We start from the raw sequence: 26,779 nt of genomic DNA, 5'->3' as shown, positions 1-26,779 counted from the left end.
CTGGGTTGATATGTAGGAGTCCACCATGGTCCTAGAAGATCATGTCAGGTTCTGGTGGTAGTGTCAAAGAAGTCCTGACAGAGAGAGGCTCTGCCGACTGGCGGACCAATGTTTGAGACGCTGAACTGATGCTATGAAGATCATACAAACCTGACCCTGCTTGAGCTTAGTCAACACTCTGGGCATGAGTGGAATAGGAGGATAGACACACAGCAGAGATAAGCACAGTCAACCTGCGGAACTCTTTGCCAGAGGATATTGTGAAGGCCAAGATTATGGCAGGGTTCAAAAAAGAACTAGATAAGTTCATGGAGGATAGGTCCATCAATGGCTATTAGCCAGGATAGGCAAGGATGCAAAACCATGCTCTGCAGTATCCCTAACCTCTGTTTGCCAGAAGCTGGAAATGGATCACTTGATGATTATCAGTTCTGTTCATTCCCTCTGAAGCACCTGGCATTGGCCACTGTCGGAAGACAGGATACTGGGCTAGATGGACCACTGGTCTCACCCATTCTTGGCCATTCTTATGTTCTCCAAGACAGTAAGAAAGCATCCATCAGAGAACCCTGACTGTGACCCTCCCTTGAATAAAACCAGAGTTGGCATTCCCTATCATGGTGTGTAGAAAACAGGTCCATATAAGGGACCCCCCGCCAGGTTTGAAAAATGAGTCTTACAAAATCTGGCCCGAGAGACCACTCATGATCTCTGCTGACAGATCTGCTCAGGCAATTCGCCAAACCTTTGTGAACCCCAGGAAGATGTGATTCTTTGATGTAAATCGCATTGGTGACACAAAATTCCCAGAAGTTCTTTCACCTCTTGACAGAGACTGTCCAACCTGGCCCTATCTGTCTGTTCATGTAGAACATCACCGCAGAGTTGACTGTGAGGACATGAAGAGTCTCTGCACTGATGTGATAGAAAAAAGCCTGACACCAGATGATGAATAGCCCTCAGCTCCCACTCATTTATGTAGAGAGCTAAATCTTGATGTGACCACATATCTTGAATGTACAGATTCCCTAGGTGAGTTCCCCAACCTAGAGAAGAAGCACACAAACCTAGAGTCAGTGTGGATATGGGAGAGGTTAGGGGAACTACCATACACACTGGTTGAATCCATCCACCAGTCCAAGAAGGCTAGCACTTCTGCGGGCACTGGAATAGCATGTCCAGTGGGTGATGAGTTGGGGAGTACACTGACCTTAACCAGCTCTATAACTTCCTGAAATGAAGTTTGGCATGCCAAACTACATAGGTAAAGGAGGCCATGTGCCCCAGAAATCTGAGGCAGGGTACCAGTCTCCAGAATCCAGGGAGGGGATAATGGAGACACGGGTGACCATGTAAATATCTTACTTTCTTTATATAATTTGTTTAGATTTTGCAGGTCTAAAATGGGGCTGAGACTTCCATTTGCCTTTGGAATTCAGAAGTAACATGAATAAATCCCTCTCCCTCAGTGGAGAAGAGGATCCTCCTCTCTAGCTCCCAAACAGAGGAGTGACTGGACCTCCCAGAGAGCAGCTTTGTGAGAGTGGTCACTGAAGAGGGATGGGAAAGTAGGGTGGGAGAGAGGGATGGATAGATGGAAATAAACTGTGGAGTGTACCACAGTTCCACAGTAGCTAGAACCCATCTATCTGTGATAAGATGGGCCAAAGCACATAGGTGGGAGAAACTGGCACAAAAACAAACTGATTCTCTGTCCTCGATAAGGCAATTAAGCAGATTGCTTGGAATTTCCCAGCTGTCTAGAAGAACCCACCACAAAAGAAAACTGAGGTGGAGGTCTCCTCCTGTGTTTTTCCCCCCTTTCTCCTAGAATGGTCACACTATCTACACGTGAAAAGCAGGGATCATTGGTACGATTGAGGGCAGAATTGTTTCCTTTTTAAGGAATGGACTAAATCTCCAATCATTTCAGTGCAGCCCTTGAGACTGTGAAGCTTGTCATCAATCTGCCATGAGAGGATAGGACCCTCAAAGAGGAGATCCCGGATAGCCAGGAACAGCTGCACATCGTTATTGATGCAGCTTGGAGAGAGGTCATAGCTACTACTAGTTTGCCCTTTTCAAGGCATCTTGGAATTCCTGCCTTGCATCCTCTGGCAATTTGTTCACAAACTTCAGCATGTTGTCCCAGTGGAAGAAATCCTATCTGGCCTGCAAGGCTTGCTAGTTAGCAATACAGAACTGCAGGCCTAGTGTGGTATAAAGCTTTCTACCAAAAAAGGTCCAGTCGTCTCTTTTTTTTTTTTATCCTTTTGGGTAGAAGGCTGTCCCTGATGTGCTCCTTCATTTAACTGCCAGGACAACCAATGAACTTGGTTAGGTGTAGACATGTTCATACACCGGAGAAGGGACATGATCCCTTTGCTCAATTTTTTAGGCAGCAGAGATGATGGATTTGCCATTGCAACCTTGTGGGCTTCAGAATGGCTTCACATATGTCAGAGCAACGCAGGAAGGTCCTGCTGATTCCAGTTTGTCTACCAGACTCTGGGAACTCTCTTGCACTAACTCCACTTACATGTCAAGAAAGGAAGCAAACCTCTTTAGCTATTCCCAGTCAGCCCTGTAGTTGCTGTGTACAGGCGAAGACACCCCAAACACCAGAGCTTCATCTGAGATGAGAAGGAGCAGTATAAAGAGGGTTGATATGGCGGTTCTGGCATATGAGGCTGTTCTTGCTTGATACCATGCTGTTACCACCGGTACCGAGCGTGAGCCTCCTCATGGGAATAATTTCATCATCTGCTTGGAAATCTAGAGGTAGATGAAACTAGGGAGGATCTGGTGGGTGGGGGAAAAAACCCCAGGTTCCAGCAAAGCCATTGTTAGGTATAGGACCGCAAGCACTACCAGCCCAGTCCCTGCACCACTGTGGGACATCTACCAGAAACAGAATCCTCTCAAGGAAGGTGAATGACATGCTCTATTCCAGGAGCAAGCGGCATAGGAACCTACCTCAATCTCTGAGGAAAATCCTGAGTTGCCTGACTATGGAAGTGCTGTGCCATATGGTGTGTCTCCAGAGATGTCCGTACCAGAGACAGCTTGATGGGTTTGTCCCTGGATGGCACCAGATGAGGAAATGCTGCACAGTCCAAAGCCAGCAACAGTACCAAGGTACTGGAATTCTGGTATTCACAAAATTATAGAAATATAGGGATGAAAAGGGCCCTGAGGGGTCATCAAGTCCAGACTAAAACTATTCACTACTCCCTTAAGACAATATTGTTAGGTCAAAGTAGAGAAACATTGACAAGACAGTGTGAGAAGTCTGCAGAGCTGCTGCCTCTACCATAGCTGTTCTGCAGATAAACAGAGGACCTCAGTATCCAAAACTGCTAGGCATGTAAACTTCACAGGTATTAAGATGAAACAAAGTTTAATACAAAACAGCATCATGAAGACATTCACTAACAGGAATTGTGAACAAAGTAACCATATATCCTCTCTATTCCTTCATTTACCCATCTGTAACATGTGGTGGGTAAGCATACTTAAACCCATAAAAATATTCTGAGGTATACTATTTTGTAAAATGCTTTGAAAGTATGTGTAGATACAGTGATCGGCAACATTCTGTATGGGGTAAGACAAATCTGAAATCACTGGACAAAAATGCTAAGTAATACTAAAATATTTATTGAGATGGTCTTCACGAAACTATATGCAGGATAGCCAGATTTAAATTTACCCTGGAAGGAGGGTCTGTGGAGTTGGCGTTGGCCCATTCAGGGCATACATGCTTATGCTGCTGATCCCACTGCTCCCCATACTGCCCGCACTCTGGGCAGACTGCGTGTTGCGGTCCTGGTAATTCAATGGAAGGCTTTGAGGCCTGGCATAATAGTAAGGAGTTGAGTGAGCATCTCGTGGCAATGCTTGAGCAAACAACGTGGTATAACTTGACACCTTAAAGACAAACACAAAGATCTAATTGTGAGCTCCTTTAATCAATCACATCAGTTGCTACAGTAATTTTTTCTCCATTCCTGGGTGTTTTAACTGTTATTGCCTTTTCTAATAGTAAATTAAAGTCTGGTATATATTAGAAAACGTTTGCTGGTATAGCTATACACTGACAAAACCCTCTTCGTGAAGACGCAGTTTATACCAGCAAGAGAGTGCATTTGGCAACATGGCTTATTTCACTTACTAAACTGGTATAAGATAGCCTAGCAAAACACACTTTTTTGTCGGTATAACTGCAACTACACTAAGGCATTTGCTACTACTAAAGTGTAGCCATAAGATCACACCCTCAACCAAAATTGCTATACCAGCAAAAAAAAAAAGTGTTTAGTATGGACTTGGCCTAAGTTAAACTATCCAAATGGTTCCAGATAATGACTGCCTTGCATGTTTAATTATTCAGTTTTATGCTTAAAGAGAATAGCTTCTTTAATTGTCATTGTTAGAATATTAATACACAAAATTACATGTACATTGGCTTTCACAATTTAAAAAAAGCATCTTTATATTTAATTAAGTAGTTCTTGCTTCCAGCCTTTTCAAGGACTTTGCAGATACTCTGCTTTTTGAAGATGTTGGTTTTGGTCTGGATATTAACATCTCAACATCCCCATTTGGGATTTGTACTGATTTTTAAAATATTTACTGAAATAACAAAGAACCCCTTACCTACCTTGTTAGGCTGCTTACGTGGGTCTTCACTAAGGCTGAGCAGGAGGTAGAGTATTGACCATTTGTTTTTCAAGACACCCTATTCAGAGAGATGGGTGTGTATTAGATAACATCCAGTTAAAAAACAGATATTGCTCCACAATTATTTCCAGAGTTTATTGCTTTTTTACCCTTACCTCACAACCTAATTCATATGCAACTTATTTCTACATTGTAGTTGTAAACAGCAGGTTAAAACTTTAACACACCAAAAATACATCATTTAAATACACCCAGAGAGGATGTCCAAAGTCATGTTCTCAAGGTAATGACACTGGAGTTTACATGTCAGTTCTATAAAGAAAACTTCCTCCGGCATTCAGTATTCTTGTATCATGAATTCCCATGTGCACTGAGAGGTCAACTAATAAGCAAACCAAATTTTAAAATTCACAGCTTTCTATAAAGGTGGTTTACATACTACTTCATGTCTACCATGCAATCTGGGTGGCAGCACAAGATTTTGTGCTTGACAGCGACAGTTGGATCTTTTTTACTTCTCCTCCTAATAGGAGTTTGGCCTTGGAAGAGAAGAGGTCAATACTGCCCTAGGTAGGGCTGATCTGTTACATTTGAGGGAGGCTACATTCCTGCTTGAAAAGTGAAGGGACACTGCTGCTGCTTCTTGCCACTTGAGCAACCTGAGCAGGCCTGGTCTTATCTGGAGGCAGCAGAAACAGGGTTGTATCTGGGTCATGCTACTTGAGCTACATCTCTGCAGGATTGCTGAAGCAAATGATTAATGTCAAGGTAGGCACAGAACTCTGTGACAGAAGAGCTTAGAAGCAGTCTCCCTATATTGGGAGTGGTATCAGGGTAGTGACACTCTTTACCTCACCCCAACTTCCTTTTTTCATAGATCTGCAAGAACCTGAGCCCCTTCCACAGCTGATTGTCAAGAAGCCTACTATGTTTTGCTGTGTGACGTCCTGGCAACATGGCTACCTCCTGGCTTTGGAGGTGCCCTGGACTTCGTTCAGGAGTCAGACATAATCTGCTGCTGATGGGGACTGATTCCTGCACTGGAACCCAGGTGTCATCCGCTGTCTGTGCCTCAGGTAGCATAGTCGTGGCTGCTGCATAGTAGTATTTATTATTTCACAGAATCATAGATATGTATGGTCAGAAGGGAGCTCAATAGGGTCATCTAATCCAGCCCCATGCATTGAGGTAGCACCAAGTATACCTATCCACCCCTGACAGACAGGTGTCTAAACTTGTTCTTAAAAATATCCAGTGACGGGGATTGTATAATCTCCATATTCCAGTGCTTCCCTAACCCTTTATAATTAGAAAGGGTTTTTCTAATATCTAAAATAATTCTCTCTTACTGCAGAATCAGTCCATTACTTCTTGTCCTACCGTCAGTGGACCTGGAATTAACCACCATCCTCTTCATAACAGCCCTTAACATATACAAAGACTTACCAGTCACGCCTCAGTCTTCTTTTCTCAAGACTAAATATGCCTAGGTGTGTGTCTTTGGGTCCCCACACACACATTTCCTTATAGGTCAGGTTTTCCAAACCTTTTATCATTTTTGTTGCTCTCTTCTGGACTCCATCCAATTTATCCACAGCTTTGTAAAGTGTGATGACCAAAACTGGATGCAGTACTCCAGCTAAGGCCTCACTAGTGATATACAAGACACAGTACCTCATATGTTTTACATACAACACCCCTGTTAATACACCACAGAATAATAATAGTCTTTTTACAAGTGCATCTCATTGTTGACTCATTCAATTTGTGATCCACTATAACACTCCATATCTTTTCAGCAGTATTACTGCCTAGCTGGTTATTCCCCATTTTATAGTTGTGCATTTGACTTCTTCCTTCCTAAATGTAGTACGTTGCACTTGTCTTTACTGAATTTCATCTTGTTGATTTAAGATCAATTCCCAATTTGTTACGGTCATTTTGAAGTCTAATCCTGTCCTTCAAAGTGCTACCAACCGCTCCCAGTCGATGTCATCTTCCAATTTTATAAGCATACCCTCCATTCCATTATCCAAGAAATTAAATATGGACTAATACCAGAATGTTGACTAGTACCACATCCCAGACAGACTCCTGTGGAACCCTACTAAATATATCCCACTACTTTGACAGACAGCCATGGATAACTACTCTGGGTATTATCTTGCAACTAATTATGCACCCACCTTACAGTAAATGTCATTTAGATCACATTTCCCTAGTTTGCGTATGAGAATGGTGTGTGTGTCTGTGTAGCCTTATCAAAATATCATGTTAAAATCTTCCCCATCCACTAAGCTGGTAGCTCAGTCATAGAAGGAAATTAGAGTGGTTTGGCATGATTTGTTCTGGTCCTTATAACACTATTCCCTTCTAGGTGCTTACAAACTGATTGTTTAATAATTTGTTCTAGCATCTTTCCAGGTACCAAAGTTAAGGTGACTGGTCTATAAATTCCCTGGGTCCTGTTTGTTCCTCCTTTAAAAAAAAAAAAAAATAGGTGCTATGATAATACAGGAAAGGGGCAATTACAGTACCTAGAAGCCCTAATCACAGACTAGGACCACTGTGCTAGGTGCTGTTTGTTAGAAGTCCTCATAGGTAAGATGAGTATTCCTTTCTGTGGTTAGTTCAAATAGTCAGCCAACTGGGTACGGCATGCAAGTTCCACCCTCTGGAAACAACCAGAGTTTCTGAACCAGCAAGCCCTTCTTTATCAGTGGGGAAGCAGGAGGAAGAAGAATGATGTAAGATTTTGATGTATTGGCCAGCTACAATGTGATCAATCTTAATGTCAACTGATGAACAACTAATAAGGCTTGTTGGATTAGATATACCCCACTAAATACATATGAACTGACCTCCTGAGTCCAGGGTGGGGAGGTGGAATTCACAAGTACTAAGCAGCTTCCTCTTTAAAGGTCACAGAATGAAGGAACCTAGAAAAAGTATTGCTACACTTTTGACATAGTTTCCAAGACTATTGCAAAAAAGTTACTCATTCATAAAGCAGATAGTCACACCATCACCACCCATATGTAAAAGTGGAGGGAAAGGATTTCATGGCTAATACTACACAGCATCTGTGTTGCTACTGTAAAGGGGGAATGGTTCCACTATTGTGGAGAATTTTCTTGGCTTCTGCACTACCCTGGTGGAATCGGACAGCAAAAGGATCTGAGTCCTTGCTCCAACTCCCTTTACCCAGATGCCTGCCTGACCTTGAGGACTCCCCTTCCACTCTCCAGTGTGGCAGAGTTTTTGTAACCCCGACAGGCTGGATCCGGGATTGCTGGGAGGCTACATCCCCAGTCTGATCATGGTCACTTAGGACAGGTGCTAAGGTGTCCCCACTCCAGAATACTTTCTCCATATAAGCCACTTCCTTGGCTCATAAACAAAGTTCAAATCAAATACAATTTATTAAAAAGCAAGAAACAATAAGAAAAATAAGTAAAAATGGGAAAGGTTAAAGGAAACAAGTAACCTCCCCCTGTGGACCTGGGGAAACCACAAACAGCAGTCTCTGCAAGGTAAGAAAAGTTCAGGATGTTCCTCACACATCCAAGGCCTCCTTCCCAGGCCCTGGCTGTGCTGCAGTGATACCACGGGTCAGATACTTGCACTGGTGGTGGCCACATGCCCTCAGGCTCTAGGTGGCAGGATCCTATCCCAAAACATCAGCCCTCACGTCAAGGTCACGACCCCACCCCCGAGTCGTTTGCAAGACCTGTTGTCTGATGACGTCTCCCTGTGCTGGGCCCTCGCTCTACCCAGCTGCTCACTGCACTTGGCGCCAGTGTTACTTGTGGCACACCGTGCATCTGCTCCCCAGCTCTGGGCCTGCAGCTCTCCACTCTAGCTCAGCCCTGGCTCATCATCAGCCACTCTGCGCTGCTCCAGCTCTGAGCTGCTCTAGCTCCAGCTCCACTCTGCCTCCATACTGCTGCTGCTCGGCCTCCATCCCAGCTCAGGCAACTGCTCTCCCCTCAACTCCACCCTACTCTGGCTCAGACAGATGCAGCTCATCCGGAGGATGGGACCCCAGGCTCCTGACTCCTTCACTGGTCTCCTTATCCTGTCAATCAGGCTGACCTGGAGCGTTGGCCTCTCCCCATCGGCCTTGGGAGCTGTCAGTCTCACAATCTTGATTTCTCATCAGCCCTTCCCCTTTCTTTTGGTATTGAGAGAGAGCCAACCAAAAACACCTCACTTAAGTTTCAGTAAGGGACCAACAGTTCCTTTACAGAGCTATTAGCATTCAGACATCACAATGTGCACGCTTTTCGAAAACAGAAAAAAAAATTCTGGTGCTTAGACACCACAATGGCAGGCATTTAAGAGGGACTGGTATAGGGAAAGTGAGGGAAGGAGGAGAAGGTTCCAAATAATGCAATATGAAACAGTTATTGGCTTGTTCTGGTAAATACCAGCTAACAAAACAGGGGGAGGGAAAATAAACTTTTAAACTAGCTTTAACCTTCTAACTATTATATTCACATTCCTGTGCTTGTGTTCATGTAATCTATTCTGCTTCAAGCAATGTATGGTATTTGTACATATTAGATGTGTTATAATGGTTTTAAAATATAAATTTTTGGTCATTTTCATATGCTCTGTGTGCATACTACTCTAGCCAAATGCTAGCTATGATAATCTCATACTAGATCAATAGCAAAGCATGTATGTGTTACACACACAAAAGCTACCTTAAAAGAACAAGGTCACAAAGACTGCTGACAGTAGGCTTGAGGACAGCGGCAACTTAGTGCTGCTGAAACTGAAAGGTCAATGACGGAGCCTACTGCAACCTGGTGATACTGTCCCTCACTACAGAAACTAGAAAAGATATCTTGTAGATACACAGAATGGAGGGGGATGAGAAAAGGGAGTAAAGGCGAGCTGATCATCTTTGCAACAACAACATTGATATTTGCAGGATTGGGGCCTTATTTTTCTAACACATATGCTTAACTTAATTTTAAGAAGTCATTGAAGTACACATGTTTTTGAGGATTGGGGCCAAAATGCCACAGTCCAATGTACTGAATGTGTCTCATTTGCAATAAGAAAGATATTCCCCACCAACAGTCCATATAGTCTAGTATTCTCTCTGACAATGGACAGTACCAGATACCAATCCTGGAGTGAGTAGCTATGGACCAACCTGCCCACAGGAAAAGTTTCTTCCTAATCCCCTGAAGTCAGAGACTGACTTACACGCAGAAGCAGGAGGATTTATTATATTCCTTCCAAACTATTGTATGGAATTTTTATCCTTACTGAATGTAACTCTGGATGTTCTCCATAGAAGTGTCAAATGTTCATGTAATCTTGCTAAGCTCTTGTTCTCTATGATATTAGCCTATACAATTTATTGCCACAATATAAAATTCCTCAGTAGGATAAAAAAAGATGGTTCTACTAAGATAAGGGGTGGTCACTGAAACTTTAGCAATCATCTGTTAGAGTGTTTTCAACCTATGGTTCGTGGATCAGTGGGGTCCGCAGACTATTTCTAAGGGGTCTGCAAAAGGTGAATATGAAAATAAAGTTTCAGATTCCAGAAAAGGCATTCTGGTTTTTTTTAATCAAAAGTATGCGAATACCCCCATCTACAGGTCAAAACCCACTGGTGGTGTTGTTACCATAGAAGCCCAGAGTTTAGCATCCTCTCTCACACTGTATCAAATCCCATGCCAAGCTCATGCAACTTTTATAGTTGAATTCTGTTGAGTCAGTTTTCAGTCTGAGACTTCTATGGTAAGGGGTTCAAGTACCACAAGTTGAATTTCCAAAGGGGTCTGCACCTCCTTTCAAATTTTTTTTATGGGTCCACAAACAAAAAAAGTTTGAAAATACTGCTCTATTACATTTAAAATTTTAATCTTGCATAATAGCTTTTGCCAAGAGAGATATCCGTATTTCTCCTTATCACTATATAAAAGAGATGATCTAAGATACTGTGTTACTGTCTACCTAAGTTTCACTGAGATTTTGTCAAACATGGTAGGTGTTCAGGTTTGAGAATTCAGCACACATTTAAAGTAATGATTTTTTCCCATCTCATCTAGAATTCTTGCCTTAGACTTTCCCTTCTTCTGATATGTAGACTCTACAGATCACCTCTGTTGTCAGAAAACACTGACATACAGTGCTCTTGGATAAGTGCTTGTGTTTTAGCAGAAATCTCAAAGTCAGCAAAACCCTTAACCTTCAACATGAAAACCTCAGATCATTTAAAAACTCAAAATAAGAGGACTGCTTAACTTCTAATCAATAAATCAATATACTTCAGGACACATTATCCTAAAAATAAGTGGCAGTGAAATAATCGTTCAATTGTACACATAAAAAAGTAAACACTTCTATTTTTACAAAGCTACTTCCTTCCCATAAATTGTCCTTTATTCAGTTATATGCAAACCAAAATACCGCTGATATTTTCTAATTTCACTTTCATCCAAGCTAGTTTCTTACATTTTGAACTATAGGCAATTTAACAGCAAGTCCAGAAGAAACACATTATAAGAATGAAATTATTGGTAAAGTAACCTTAAAGTTAATATTCATTACCCAATGTAGATTTAGATAATCCACGGCAGTGAAAAGACAGCACATCTGTATCTTCAGTTTTCTTATTCATGGTAAAGTGCATTTTAGATAGCACATTACTATACCTGCGAATGGAGTTTTCTGTAAAGTTCTGAAAACAAAGCAGCATCCGCTTCCCTTCTTTGTCGCACAACTGTTAAGAGGAAAAAGCTTCTTAAGTTTCATCCTCTGAAGTCAACTATGGTAACAACATATTTTGCATTGATACATTTATGCAATTCGTTGGGTGGCAGGAAAGCAAGAGAATAAAGAGACAGTTTACTTTGCATACCCAGGCATTTCTTGGTCTAAAGAGCAATTAAACACCCACAGCTGGCCTAGGTCAGCTGATTCAGGCTCAGGATGTGGGGCTGTAAAATTCCTGTATAGACCTCAGGACTCAGGCTGGAGCCCAGGCTCTGAGACCCTCCCCACTCAAGGGGTCTGAGAGCCTGGACTCCAGCCTGAGTCGGAATGTCAGCACAGCAATTTTTAGCTCCACAGCCCAAGTCAGCTGACCTGGGACAGCTGTGTCCATGCCACCAGTCTTTTATTCCAGTAAAGACATTCTTGGCACCTCTGTCAGCAGTTATACTAGGGGGTGGGGGTGTTCTGAAAAATGGCATCTAGCCACTTGTATTAGAACAAAGATAATCTATTCACTTCACAATCACTGTACAGGTGTTAAATGAGAATGACTTCTGGTCAGTACAAGTTAGGCCATAAGTAAGCAAGCCAATAACAGAGATAAAATTGTATTCCATTACAATTCTGAGGTGGCATAGATCTTTCTGATGATCTATAACATTCTATTAATAAATATAAGTAAGGGCTTGCCTATACAGGGACACTCAGGAAAGTTATGTCAAATCAATTAAATGTAAGAAGTCAACATACAAGTCAAAACCTGTTAAAACCCCAAGTGGATGTCCCTATTCAAGAGTAAGGTGGCCTTAGTGTGCATTGACTTTGCACCTTTAGTTGAGTAAGCTTAACTTTCCTGAGTGTCCCTATATAGGCATGGCCTCACATTTATTAAGTTGTACTTATGCTCTCATGACTTACATGCCTCCACTTCAAACGGTCTTGATTTTTTTTATATCCATAGCCCTGATTAAAGCTGACAACCACAGTATATTTTAAAACAAAATCCAGCATTAAATATACATAAGTTTTGTACAAGCAGATAAAGTATTGTCAGTTTTGTCTATTTGTTCTTGTAAAAAGTAACAAATACTCCTAACCAAAGATACTTTATAACTCAAGACATTTGTTTTGAGTGGGAGTAGAGAAAGAAATCCATCTAACAACGGATGTTTAAGTCTAGCGCAATGAAGAGGAGTTAGGCACTCTACTGTCTAATGGAATCCACAGCAGCCTGAGCATATGCTCAGGCTATCTATACAATGCATTGAAAGAATTCGGCACCTAAATATGGGATTCACAAAAGCCAGCAAGTTGAGTAGGGAGCTGCCTCAGTTAGCCAGTAGGAATTGCTGGGGAAGAGGTGGCAGTTGTCCCTTTATACCAGTGGTTCCCAACCTGTGGCCCATGGGGTCTTTCACAGTGGCTGCAGCAGGGAGCTGAGATTAGTGCACCCTTCCCTCTTGCTGTTGCAGAGAGCACGGCAAAGTGGTCCTCCTGAGTCCATAGGCGCTGGGGTCCCTGCTGGAGCCACAGGAAGGGGAGCACTGATTTTCCATCCCCTGGCTACAGAAGGGAGCCACTGCCTAGATACCCAGGTGGAGTGCACGGGGCTACAGGATGCGTGCAGTTTCCCTGATGCAGCCAGGGGGACAGGAGCTCAGCAGGAAGGCAGCCTCTGCGCTGAACTCCTTCTGTCTGGCTGCAGTGGTGGGATGAGAGAAAGGCACTGCTGGTGGAGCACCCAGGACTTATCATGCTTGAAGAGGGGCGGACTCTAAAAATCAGTGCCTTATAGTTTGGCCTCCACTTAGCAGGCCACCCAACATGACTTAGCTGTCAGGCCATGTGCTTCAGTGTATGGTGACAGTCACTCATCTACACTAGTGCTTTGTCTGAGAGTGTGTGACGTACTGTGAGTAATTTGTAAGTGTAAAATAGTGAATGTAAAAATGAGCACAGTAGCATCAAAATGTTTCTTTTAAATATGTAGTGATTTGTAGTCCTTAATGATGTGTGCGTCAATACATTTTTTATGAGTTGATAGACTGGTGGCCCTTCAAGGCTGTAAAAATATTTGTGACCCTCCAGCCAAAAAGGTTGGGAACCACTGCTTTATACCCTATAGCCCAGTGGTTAGCACACTCACCTAGATTAAAAATCCCCACGCTGCCTGATATCCTTATGTGAAGCAAGGACTTGAACCCAGGTCTCCTATAGCCCAGGTGAGTGACCAAACCCCTGGTCTACTGGGCATTCTAGGGTGAGTCTCACTCTCTGCTGCTAATGCTTTTTCACTTTTTAAATAATGAATCAGTAGAGCAGGGATTAGTATTTGGGTCTCCCACATCCGATGTGAGTTCCCTGACCACTGGGTTATAGTCACTCATCTGGGTTATAGTCACTCATTCTCTCTCTGGTCCAATAAATATTTTATACAAAGTAGAACAGCTTCAATTGCAGAGTTGGACAGACTCCTCCTCGCCCCCAGCAGAATATCCAATACCCCAATGGTTAGGGTGCTCATCTGGCATGTGGGTGACCTGGGTTCAAATTCCTATTCTACACCTGGCAGAGGGGCATTTGGAACCAGCATCTATTGTTCTGGGTGAGTGCACTGATCTCTGGGTGACCAGGTATAAGGGGGGGGGCGGCAATATAACACAGAAAGTGGTGGTGGTAGGTGTGGATCCAGAAGGCAGCCTGTGAGCATGCCTACTGGATCAGGCCCTGCAGGCAGAATGGTGTAGGGAAGCCTAGTTTGAAGAAGGAACCAAGACTTAGGCAAGAGTTAGGCACTGAGCAGTTCAGTAGTGTCAGGATTCAGGCAACTTTGTGCATGCCCACCAATAAAAATTTAGGCGGTTAATGGGATTTTAGCTTTCTCCAAGGCAGGTGGGGTTTTGAGAATCTAAACTTTCAGGTTAGGCATCTATAATGGCACTTAAGTACCTAAATCCCTTTCTCAATCTAGTCCTTAGCTTTTACCAAAATCTTTGTACAGTACTTTGAGATCTATAGATGAAAAGCAAAGCATCATTCCCATTTTACACAAGGGAAAAGTAAGGCACAGGGAAGTGAAGTGATCTGCCCAACATGACACGGGAAGGAAGGTGAAGAGCATAAATTGAAAAAATAGTTTGGCACAGTACTTCAATACACCAGAAGAACATACCGCAGTCTCAATCATCTGACCAGTTAAACAAGAAAGCCTTCTCCAGGAAATTAGAGAGTTTTGCCTTAAGCTTTAATGCAATCTTTCAAAAGACCGCATTACAGGAAAAATACCCATATAAATTCAAAATCAAGCAACAGTCAACAGCAACCTTCAAATAAAAAAAAAAAAAAAAATCTTGTCAAATGCTCTACATGCCAGTATTAAAAGCTATTGAGTAAGGACATTTTCCCAACTAAAGTCACTATCCTGCATCACAATTCTTAAAGAAGAGTTAATAAGAAGGATCTATCTCACCATTTGTTTTCATGAGGGCTCAACCCACAAAATTAGGAGGGGGAGTCAACATGGGGAGAAATGGAAAAAATGTGTTTATAAACTCCTTGATTGTGCAACAGACTTGACACAAGTGTATATGCTGCATTAGGGAACACTGGCCAAATACACAGAAAGCATTCAGTGTTGAAGGTCCCTATTAAAGAATATTTGGGCTTTGAAAATTTGAGTTGGAGAATTCTGAAATCCTCTTTAGGTGAACTCCACCCTAGATGTTCTCGAAGAGGAGTTCTAACTGATAATGTGTATTAATCCTGATCCAATTTAACAGGTTTATCCTCAATAGCTCTGAATATCTACCAAGTGGGAGGCTTAAATGTAATTAAAATATTCCCGCAGACAACTTACTCACATTTTTTTTTTTGTTTACTATCAACTCATGAATCTGTAGAAGGCAAGTATGCTATTTTGCTGAGGGATGTACTGCATCCCTACTGCTTTCATACTACACTTGGTGGTCTTGTATCAAAACAGCAGAAACTGCAAGAGAACAGAGTATCTAACTTCGTAGTAAAAAAAAAAAAAAAAAAAAACACCCTGTATTTTGTATTTGAGGTGTGAGTGTGTGAGAGAGAGAGAAACTCACTTTGGCATTTCCTGACTCAAGTCGCATGTTGGAGTCAAATATTTAAGGTTTATGGTTAGCAAATTTCACCATTATTTCTTACAGAGCTAGTTGCTAGTATTTGGAGTAGTATTTAAAAGAAACAAAAACAAAACAAAAAAACAAAAACAAGAAAACCAAACACACACTTAGAATACTGTTACAATTTTCATCTCCTCCAAAAACATATTTATTCATTTTTAAATTATTCAGCTCTAAATTCTTGAAGATGAAAGGAAGCCAGACATACGTTCTTTCTTGATTTTCTCCGCAACAAGAAATTCATCTCTTTCAACAGTAGGAGCAAAGTTGCTTCCAATAACTCTCACTGCATATTGAAACTGCTGGGCTACATCAGCTGAAAGAAAGGGTAGGTGGGGTAGAAATCAGTTAAGCCAACTTTTAAAATTAAGAAAAAATAGTAACATGGCAGCTGTTGTTGTAAGTGATTAAAAGTCAAATACAAAAAATGTACACATTTCAGCTTTGAGAAAGAAAATATGGTAGTGATCAGATCAAATTTTCCTAATACTACCTTGCATTGGTATTTTGTCCTTGTACATTCTTAGGCAGAAAGTCACTTTAAGAGCACAAATTCAATTCCAGAAGCAAACTAAAGCTTAAAAATGCTGGCTCATCCCTTTGTCAACATTCTTTTTAGCATCTTGCTTCATACAGCAAACATCAGTACTATCTACAAACATGAACAGTTCAGTCAATAACAGGTCTTCAGTATGGGCCAACACAAACAAAAATGAGTATGCATAATCTCTTTCCTCCTTAGTCTAAGCATGCTGCAAGTCTGAATTCAAGGATCCACAAGAGCAGATTTCAAGGTCATGAATCAAACTGGAGATTTACTGAAGTCAAACTACAGAATTCCATGGTAACACAATGTACTGATTAGTAGAATTACAAGGAGATCTGCTTAACTCACACTAGGTTTATTCCTTAGTTTTGACAAACCAATTAAACCTACTTACCTTTCACCCTACCAACATTAACTTTCAGTTTATTAAACTGTTATGTACAAGGACCAAATATTTTACCCCAGTAACTCCCTACCAAAAAAAAAGTATGACTCCAGTTCAATTTAAAACCTACAAAAGCCAACTACAATCAGCAATCAGTTTCATTATGATCACAATTAACTTATCGTATGCTTATTTTAGGAATAATTTTCATAGTGGAGACACGTTAAGTTCCTCAACATACTAGTCATACGGCAGATAAGGGAAAGGTACAGAAAAACCACTAAACAAAGACTGTCCTCCCTTGCCAACTTGAGATAAGAGGTCAATTAACCAAAACAATTAATGATAAGCATCTCTGAGTGCTAGATTATGATGAAGGTTAACCTAATATTAATAAAGGAAGGATCAACTTAGTCCTCAGTTTTTCTACCTAGGAGAAGCAAGTACCCTCTGAATTGTAGAAAGAAAAAAAAACCAAAAACAGTAAAATTCCATAGGCACTAGGGTTCAGCTTATAGGAGGAAGACAACATTCTCCCCTCCTCCTACCCTAACACTACCTCTCAAATACCATCTATCCAACCCCAACCACTCTCCCAGAGTCTTTGCTGCAAGGTCAAATGAGAGGGCTGTAGAATTTGAGCAAGTCCTGAAAAGCAACAGCAGGTGGAGTTGAGGTCCCAGGTGGAAAAATCTGACAAGTTGTATTAGACAACACTGGACTTTTGTGTAACTACTCAGATATTACTAGTTATGACAGCATTGGCTCTGTACACGTGCAGTTACATAAAGGTCTTCACTTACAAATATATCTACAAAACCATACTGAAGTCATTGCTGTACCTCAATGTCTATATTTTAAAACAAAAAAATGCATTTCAAAAACTGCTGAGGATGTTAAAGTGCTAGGTAAATTACCACCTTTTCAAAAATTCAAGCACTTAAGAGCAAGTACAACATAAATCTCCCACTGGCCACATACCATACATTTTTACTACTAGAAATAAATGTTTTATTTACAATACCTTAACTCTGAAACATGAATTTTAAGTGTACTTTTTTGTTATCTAGAGATTCTTTTAAGAGATATATGGGAGAGCAGTCAATAGCTCAAAACTTGTCTCTCTTACCAGCAGATGTTGGTCCGATAAAAGATATTACCTCACCCACCTTCTCTCTCTAATATTCTGGGACTGACACAGCTACAACACCTCTACACATCCCCTCGCTACTGGCCGTAGAATTTTTATTGAAGTGTTTATACTTATTTAAGAGGGAGTTGCATATACGGTCTATTAGGACAGGAACAATAATATCAATTTATAGCATCACTATGGTATGTGAACTTGCATGAGGCTGATCAACACATAAAATGAGTAAAAATACAATTTTTCAAATCTATGTCTGGAGATTACTATTGAAAATAGCATTTATTTTGGGTCACAGTTAAGGTACATGTGTTAAAATTACTTCCTATAAAGAAATGTATTTGTAATAATGCATTACAACATTTAACTATTAAGTTCCCTTTTTTAAAAAAAAAATGTGCTCCCTCCCCCCATATCAGGTTATCAGTACACAGTTTCAAAAACTAGCTTTGGGTGTGTAGCAGTTTCGCGCAGGGTCCTCCCTGCTGCTCCACCTCTGCTCTCAAACACCACTCAGAGACCTCCAAGTTGTGCTCACACCAGTGCTCTTTATTTTCAGCGTGACACCCACCACGAGCTATTTACATCAGGTCCAGCCGCACAGCCTCTAGGCCCCAGAGTCTCCGCCACAGACCCAAGGAAAGCTCATCCTCCTACTGTGCCTTCTCCCTCTCACTGGGGTGCCCCCCCTTCAGTTCCTTCCTGGTATCCTTTATAATGCCCAGCTAACAAGCTCTGCAGCTACTCCTCATTAGTCCAGTCGCTGCAGGCTCCCTCAGCTTGATCCCATTCCCCCTTAACTAGGGTTCCAGAGGCAGAGTGCTGACTTAGGCTGTTCTCACCCAACACTCTGTCACAGGGTGCTACTCTTATTTTTAAAAAGATTTTCTTCTTCTTTTGGGTACTTAAGAGACAGCTTAAAGTGCTGGGTTTTAAACTCATTTGAATGAGAGGCACTAGGGTCAGGTGGATAAGATTGGGTTTACCACCTCAAGAGACCATATTTATGTTACAAAACCTGCCAAAAGTTACATAGGAAGTTTGTGAAAAGCAACGTTTCCTGTTCTTCAGCTACTCCCTCTGGGAAATATATCTATATACTCACCTGTCTGTTTCCTTTGTTCAAATAGCAAGTTTTTATTACAACAACTTCAAACATGTCTAAGAAGTTACCATTATTTCAAAATTAAACATTGTGCTATCTGTGCCCTTGAAAATTGCCTCTTGTATGAGCCAATGTAAAAATCTACCTATGGTTCTAGTTTTGTGGTGCAATGTGATTTTGCTGTGCAGATTATAGGACAAAAGACAGACGCAAATGTTTCAAAACAGTTATTTTGAAATTTTATCCATATTCAATTTAACAAAAAAAATTAAAAACAGATTCTTGTCAGTGACAGACTTAACCCTAAAAGGGATATTTTGGATTGTCCTCACTTGGAGGCCATCTGTGGCCAATATGATAACTCAGTCTTATCCATTCAGTCCTTGCTCTCTGCTAAGATTGAACCAATAAAACTTTTGGTCCCTCCTTTAATAATCTGAGAGATTAATCTTCAGAATGAGAGACTTTTCTGGAGATTTATGCTGGACCTACAGTCGTACAATAGCTTTGAATCAAAATGTTTAGCTATCCCACTAAGATTTCAAAGTCCTTGATTTGCAAGAGGCTTTGCTTGCAGTGGGAGCACTTTTGGCATCAGACTCCTGACTTTAGATACAGAACAAGCAAGAAGATACCATATAGAAGTTCTAAGAAATAAAGATATATTTGACAGTAAGATGTCTGACAGAGACAAATAGACAGGAACTTTATTACATAAGCAGATGTATTGTTAAATTGTTCCCCCCCAAATATGTATTCACGAGACATTAGATGAACTTAAAATATATTTGTACACACACATTTCATCCTATAAATATATAAACAAGTGCAACAGTGATGCAACACTGCCATCTTGATTTGCCTAATAAGACGGGAAGGAGGAAATTATTTATAGAAGACATGATTTAGTTTTCAGTGTTCCCATGTGAGCTCTTAATGCAGAGAAAAGAAACAGGCAGAAGATTGTAAAAATCTAAAAGTTATGAATACAGAAATAGAATTAATGGCATCATTCAGCTAAGTGACTTATTTACCAACAAATAAATAAAAATGTTTAAAACAGTATAAACAGCTTGTGACACACAAAGAAGGGGAAACAAAAACAAAAAAATTCAAGATCTATAAATTCTTAATTTGAATTGCCTAAAGTAGATTCTTATGTTTCCATCTGCAAATGCAGCTCTCTCTGATGCTTAGTAGAGAATGTTCTTTAAGCATGCATCCATTCTTCCCCTCTCCCTCCACAGTGTGATCTATCAGAACTGCATGATGCAGTTTTCATGTTGCATTTCAAACCCTAAAATGAGTTTTAAACAAAGCACATGGGAAAAGTATAGCAAAACTAAAGAGGGAGAATCCTTGTGGGGGAAAAACAGTAAGAAATGGTATTTTACTGATGTATCTCTGGAACACCTTACAAAGTGACATCTGCAGGCAAATTTGACATCTCTGCACATCATGGTTGATGTGAGGTACACAATGCCCTAGATGTAATTCTGCCAGAATGATAAAGTTTAAAGTTAATGAGCAGCTTTTTTTCCTCTTTCAAAGATATATCTGAAAGATCAAGTGGTGGAACATGAAAGAGGGCAAACTGACACTAGCATCATTTGTTCAAATGTATGTCCTTGAATTGTGAGTTCCTCAAAGTAGGGACCATTCATCTGGATTGTTTAAATAGCCCATACCGGATAGTGGACACTGCCATATATAAATAATTAATATCAAGTTTTTTCTGGAATCAAGACCACACAAAAGGCACTGATACACTAAGAGGCTTGAGAAACACGAAATTTGAACTGCCTTGAGAAACAATGGATATGGAGATATGCTTAGGTGGAAAGGGGGGAGAAAAAGATCCACATAAACACATTGAAGCAGCCTGAAAGAACATTAGGACAGGCACTGGAGTGTCATGAAAAGAAAGTCTCTCCTCCCCCCACCCCCCTTGGGATTGAAAAACTTGCTGATGCACCCCAGCATATAAAGGAGAACTCACAAAAAAATTTAGAAAACTGGAATGAACTGTCAGGAACGGAGGAGTAAATTTAATAAGTAATGCGCCTTCCCTAGTCACCCAATAAGGAACTGAGTGATATTCAGAGAATAGTACTGATATCAGTAGGGGATGACAAACAATCAGCGGGGGGACGTCTTACTCAACCCAGATATCCCTGCCTTCAACCATCAAAAAAACCTTAAGGAACTAGGGAGTTCTTACAGTCTTATGTTAACGATCAAGGACCCAAGAGTGACAATTCCATACAGCTGATACATTTAGAGCAATCTCTTTTCCAAATGAAATTTCAATGGGAATTTTACACAGAAAGAATAGCTACATAAACTGTTTTTTGTTCAGGACAATGGGATTAAATCCCCTAATTCCAAAGGGCCATGGATCTCTAATGACCACAGGTGGGCCATACCTTGGTTTTCAGTTTAATCTAAAAAAAGGCAACATCTGCTGCAGTAGAATACCTCTAACACCACATTAGAGAATTCATGGCTTCAAAACTGACATACAGGGAACTGTATGCCTACTGATTCAACAATACCATTTGCTAGCAGGAACTGCCATTTTAAGTACTGACAAAATTTAGTTTACAAGATTTAACGAGATCCCAAAACAAACTAATATAACCACAGATTAACAATAACGTGATTCGGTTTAATCACAAATCCTTAATACTAATCAACTATTATAAGCAACTTTGGAACTATGCTAACATGAATGCACATATTGACTTTTTAATCCCAAATTCTGGAATGATGTCTTTTAAAAAAAAAAGAAGAGATGTTCAACGTTTTTAGTGAAATGTTTCCAATCAACTCAGTAGCCTAGTGGCAGCACAGCGTACTACCAAACAAAATGCTAATGTGACACCCGAGTTCCAACAAGGACCATTGGGCTGCATAGGTTGAATCTTCAGCACACTTAGAAGCTAGTTAGGAAGGAGCGAAGGAAGAGAGGGGAAATGATTCTCATACTGATGGCCTCCTGCAATCATCCTCCATCATGAGAGTTCATTTCAATACAAAGCTTTCTGGAAGAGGAAAAACTGGAAATTGTAGAGGTTCTGAGGACATCCTATACACAAAGAGTAACTGGTAAATTAAAAGGACTCCAAAAAGACACCAACAATCCAATAAAACCAAGTAAACTTTTTACAGTTCACTTACAAATTCACAGGTTTAGAATCAAAGTACTTATATACCATGTTAACTATAGTGGCACCATTAAGATATACATTAACATAAAGACTGCATCTTGGCTCATTTTAGAACCATATTTCTCTGCCTGCCAGAAGTAAAGTATGATTCAAATGGTGAGGATGAATCTTCTGAAGCAGAAATAGATGCCTAGTATTTACAGCAAGAAGAGATCATTAGATCATGTAGTCTGACTCCTGTATATCACAGGCCTTTAAATTTCACCCAGACGCCCCTGCATGGAGCCCAATATGTTTGGCTAAATCATAACTTCCAGAAAGGCACACTCTCTTGATCTGATGACAGCTACAGCTAGGGAAACCACCACTTCCCTTGGTAGTTTGTCCTAATAGTTAATGATACCCATCATTAAAAATTGCTGCCTTATTTCCAATTTGAATTTGTCTGGCTTCAGCTTCCAGCCTTTAGTTGTTGTTATGCCTTTCTCCACTACATTAAAGAGCCCCTTAGTATTCATCTTCTCTCCATGAAGATACATCTCCACTATGATCAAGTCACTTCTCAATCTTCTTTTGATAAGCTAGACAGATCTTCCTTGCAAAAAGTGTGCATATGTTCACATTAGAAGTGTGGAACCATTTAACTAAATTGGTTTATAAACTAATTTAGTTAAATAAGTGCATGTGTCATGTATAGAAAGCCCTTAACCTGTCTCCCATTCACACGTCTCCTTTCCTCCCTGTGCTGAAAGGGGATAGATGTTAAACTGAAGCAATTACAAAAGCCAGAAGAGCCACTAAGTATGAAACCAAGATATGAATCTGGTAATGTTTTTGTTTTATTTATTTAATAAAGTGCATATGCTTTCTGAGCTCTATGCAGGGTTTTTTTTTTTTTAGCTCCCCAGAGCCCAGTAACCTTTGCATGAGTCCTACGAAGCAGTAAGATATAACAAGACGACACATTTTGTTCACTCATTGAGACTTCTCCCCCACTCCCAATGAACATTATTAGGCTCTTCATGAACCCGGTCAGCTTAGGATGGCTAGTTGAGCAGTTCTCAAAAGGCAGGAATCCCTTGCATGAGGCCCAGGAATCAGCAGAAGCAGGCTTGAGCTCCCCTCCATTCCTCATAATTAACTGGAAATAAATTTAACACATTTTTAGAGTACCAAATTACTGTCAATGAAGTTCAAACACTAAGTATAATAATTTACAAATTAATTATTCCAGTCAAAAGTTGAGGCAGAGTATAGAAAAATAAGACTTAGAAAAGAAATATAGACTCAACATTTACTAGAGTTGTAACCAACATCTTCATAATATTAACACCATGTTTGATTAAAGAGACAAGCCCATTATTTTATCCTTTGTTTTTAAGTGACAAGCACAGTTAGAGAAATTATCTAGTGAGACACCTATACTAAGAAATAAATTCAGGTGACAAGCAAATTGCTAAACCTAAATATCAGGATGAAAATTTCAAAAACCTATTTACAATCAAAATTCAGCAATCCACCAGGGGCAACACAACATAATCCAGTTCCCAGCACTTCATCATAGACTGAAATTCTGATTTCACAAATGGATTTTGTAACAGTCCTAAAGTGGTAGTATGCCTGTTTTTAAAGTTGTTTCTCATTTGCAAAGTATTTCTGGATCTTTATTTTTGTCATCTAAATTATCAATTATGTTCATAATGGTCTTTTTTTTTTTTTTTTTTAAAGAGACATTTTTAATTTTAACTTGTAGTCTTGTGGTAGTGAGGAGACAAAACAGTCTCATTTATCAAATTAAAGTTGGGGGGAGGAGAAAAGAGGGAAATAATTATTTCAGTCTGTCATGAAGTACCAGGAATTGGACTGTATTGTGTCACCCATGAATTGCTGAATTCTGATTGTAAATTTTCTGGAGTTTTCCTCCTGATCTTTAGGTTTAGCAATTTACATACGATCTGAACTGGTTTCTTGGGATTGGTATCTCATTAGATCTTTCTCTAAATTTTACCTGCATCACTTAAAAACACAAAGGATAAAAAGGATAGGCTTTTCTCTTGCAATGGAAGTCATGTTGCCTTTCATCAAACATGGTATTAGTATTATGACAGTGTTGGCCACAACTTTAGTTAGTGTTGAGTCTGGATTTCTTTTCTGAGCCCTATTTCTTCTAGCATTTATTATTCAATACAAACAATCAAAGTTCTTGTCTTATCTACCCTGGAATAATTATGACATTACAAAAGACTTGTACGTGATCAATTGAGAGAGAAGGGATTTTAGTAAAACTGTTGATAACATGGGTGTTTTGGATGTCTTTGTTAAGGATTCCATACACTCAACCGTTCAGTGAAGACATGCAAACTCAAAAATCTCTCCCAGACACCCCTTATAAGTCCTCCAACAAAAGCAGGGAAGGCTAGACAAGACATTCCTGATACTTAAAGAAAAACAAATGTATAGCCCCTCTTCTTCTCCACACACTACTGTTCAGGCCCTATTTATGTATCATAAAGATGATGGTAAGTCATTTGCAGATAATCTTTTAGTTAGAGCATTACTAGTAATGAATTCTGTCCAAAAACAGGTTAATGCCCACATTATTGTAATAATGAGATCATACAATACTTATAGCAAATCTATGAAGGGTGACACTTCCAACAACATATGAAAATCTTCAAATGCTAGTAGTACAGAAGGCATCCACATACCATTTGGTAAAATGGATATGACTTGAGAAGTTGTTTGTATTACAAGACAATACTATCAGGGCCTTAAATAATACATTTGCCCAATTAGCAACTAAGTTATTTTCTCTTGCAGGATAAAATTTCCATTTTCCTACTATTATGGCAATCAGAAAAAGGGGACTGAGCATGACTGTCTCCTTCTCTTCTCCCTCTCAGGCCAGGTCACATGCTAAACTTACATTGGTACAATTACATCGCTACACCGATAAGCTGTGCTGCTGTAAGTTTTAAGTGTAGACTAGCCCTCAGTTTCTAGCCAACAGGCAACTAGCCCATTGCTCCAGCCCAGAGCTGGCTGTTGCCATGCCTAGCACAGGCCATCGGCAGGGTAGAGCTAAGCTACAGGGCGGGGCGCAGGAGGGTGGGGATATAACAGAGCAGAAGAAGGGGGTGAACATTCTTCTAAGGCCATGTCTACACTAGAGAGCTTACAGCAGCACAGCTGCACCACTGTAAGCTCTCTCATGTAGCCACCCTATGCCGACGGGAGACAGCTCTCCCATTGACATAATTAAACCACCCCAAAGGAGCAGCAGTAGCTATGTCAGTGGGAGAAGCTTCACAGCCATGAACAACATAAGTTATACTGACCTAAGTGGCAGTGTAGACATAGCCACAGGAGGGGTAAATGGGACACACCTGCAAGGTAACCCCCAGGGCAAGAGCAAGGCACTCAGCAGGTGTTCCAGCAGCTGGGTGACATCTACAAAAACTTGGACAGCTTTTGGTGGCTTCCCCAGGCTCTGAGCAGCAGAATGAAACCAGGCCCTGGTCTACACCACACACTTATGTCGCTATAACTACATTGCTCAGGGGCATGAGTGACGTAGTTATACTGAACTAACCCCTGCTGTAGACAGCGCTATGTGGAAGGGAGGCCTTCTCCCATCAGCATAACTATCGCCTCTCAGGGAGGTGAAGAACCCACAGGGACGGGAGAGAGACTTCACCATATCGCAGAAGTACGCTGTGAAGTGTAGACCAGCTCTCAGTACTTCACCGCTGCTAAGGGCTGAATCCCTGCCTTGGCTGCAGCTGCTTGGAGGGAGGAGAAAAGGAGACATTCATGCCCTGTCCCCTTTTTCCAGCTATCACAGCAATAAGCAAATGGAAGTTTCTTTCTCTTCCTGGGGGAAGAGGGTAGCTCTCTTCTGCCTCATAGGAACAGATAAAGGAGAGCACTTCCCACCAGTTCCCTGCCCTCATTTTCCTCCCTTCCCCGGCGCCCTGGCCAGGCACACAGCTGCTTCCCCCGGGACAGCACCCTCCACCAGCCGGCCCACGTCTGCCTGCTTCTGCCGCGGGTGGGCGGGCACGCTACTCCCAGCGAAGAGCTGTCAGCAGCAGCCGCCTCCCCACGCAGGGGGCCTGGGTTTCAGCCGCGCGACCCGCTGCAACCTCCGGGGGGGGGGAGGAGGAGGAGGAGGGTCCCGTGTCCCTCCTCCTTCTCCCCACGCGCGCTCGGGGCGGCTCCCCGTTGGGCTCGCGCGCTCCCTCGGGCGGGGGCGGGGCCGGGGCCCGTTACCTTCGCTCTTGCCGAGGATGCGGCAGCACAGGTTCTGCAGCAGAACGTTGGGGGATTTCTGATCCGGACACGCCATCCTCACTCCGGGGCGGGGGCGGGGGGAACCTCCCGCTGCAAGTGCCGCGTGCCCGCGCGCGCGCACTACCCGCCTCACAGCCTAACCGACTCCACCTTCTGTTCCGTTACCTAGGGCGCCATTTTAACAGAACCCGCGGAAAGCAGCGAGCGCCCACAATGCCCCTGTGCACAGGAGCCGAAGTGCGCTGCGCCGAACACCTCCCGCCCTCCGCACACAGCCGCGACGGAGAGGTTCCGGGACACAAACTGACCCCACCTCCCTCCAGCCTCTCAGCCAGGGCCTGAGTGACCCGGGCACACACATAGAGCCCGTTACCATCGCAGGGTGGCGGCTGGGTTAGCGCAGAAATCAGGACAGGACAGTTCACTTCCCGTCTCCTCCGTGCTGATGACAGTTGGGGGCAGGGAGAGAGGCTACAGGGTCCCTGTCAGTGCCAGGCCTCAGCCTATCCCGTGATGCTTCAGCTGCTGTGTGATGTCACTGACTGCACCCAATG

At 41.6% G+C, this 26,779-nt stretch overlaps 1 protein-coding gene across 1 annotated transcript in view; it reads right to left on the bottom strand.

The window, feature by feature from the left end:
- Nucleotides 1-26,434, bottom strand: part of TUBGCP3 (tubulin gamma complex component 3) — a 113,660-nt gene extending 87,226 nt beyond the window's left edge. The window contains exons 1-5 of the mRNA XM_067563680.1: nucleotides 26,205-26,434; nucleotides 15,787-15,894; nucleotides 11,364-11,431; nucleotides 4,664-4,741; nucleotides 3,713-3,930 (exon numbers count right to left, since the gene is read on the bottom strand). Of these exons, the coding sequence (XP_067419781.1) occupies nucleotides 3,713-3,930; nucleotides 4,664-4,741; nucleotides 11,364-11,431; nucleotides 15,787-15,894; nucleotides 26,205-26,280 (548 nt within the window). The 5' untranslated portion in view covers nucleotides 26,281-26,434. The remainder of the gene's footprint in view (nucleotides 1-3,712; nucleotides 3,931-4,663; nucleotides 4,742-11,363; nucleotides 11,432-15,786; nucleotides 15,895-26,204) is intronic.
- Nucleotides 26,435-26,779: the final 345 nt, after the last annotated feature.

This window comes from Emydura macquarii, unplaced genomic scaffold (assembly GCF_026122565.2).
Source record: "Emydura macquarii macquarii isolate MOO-44397 ecotype Brisbane River unplaced genomic scaffold, CSIRO-AGI_Emac_v2 contig_2531, whole genome shotgun sequence".
NCBI lineage: Eukaryota > Metazoa > Chordata > Testudines > Chelidae > Emydura > Emydura macquarii.
The sequence above is the reverse complement of the archived record's forward strand: the minus strand, read 5'-3'. Positions and strand labels throughout refer to the sequence as shown.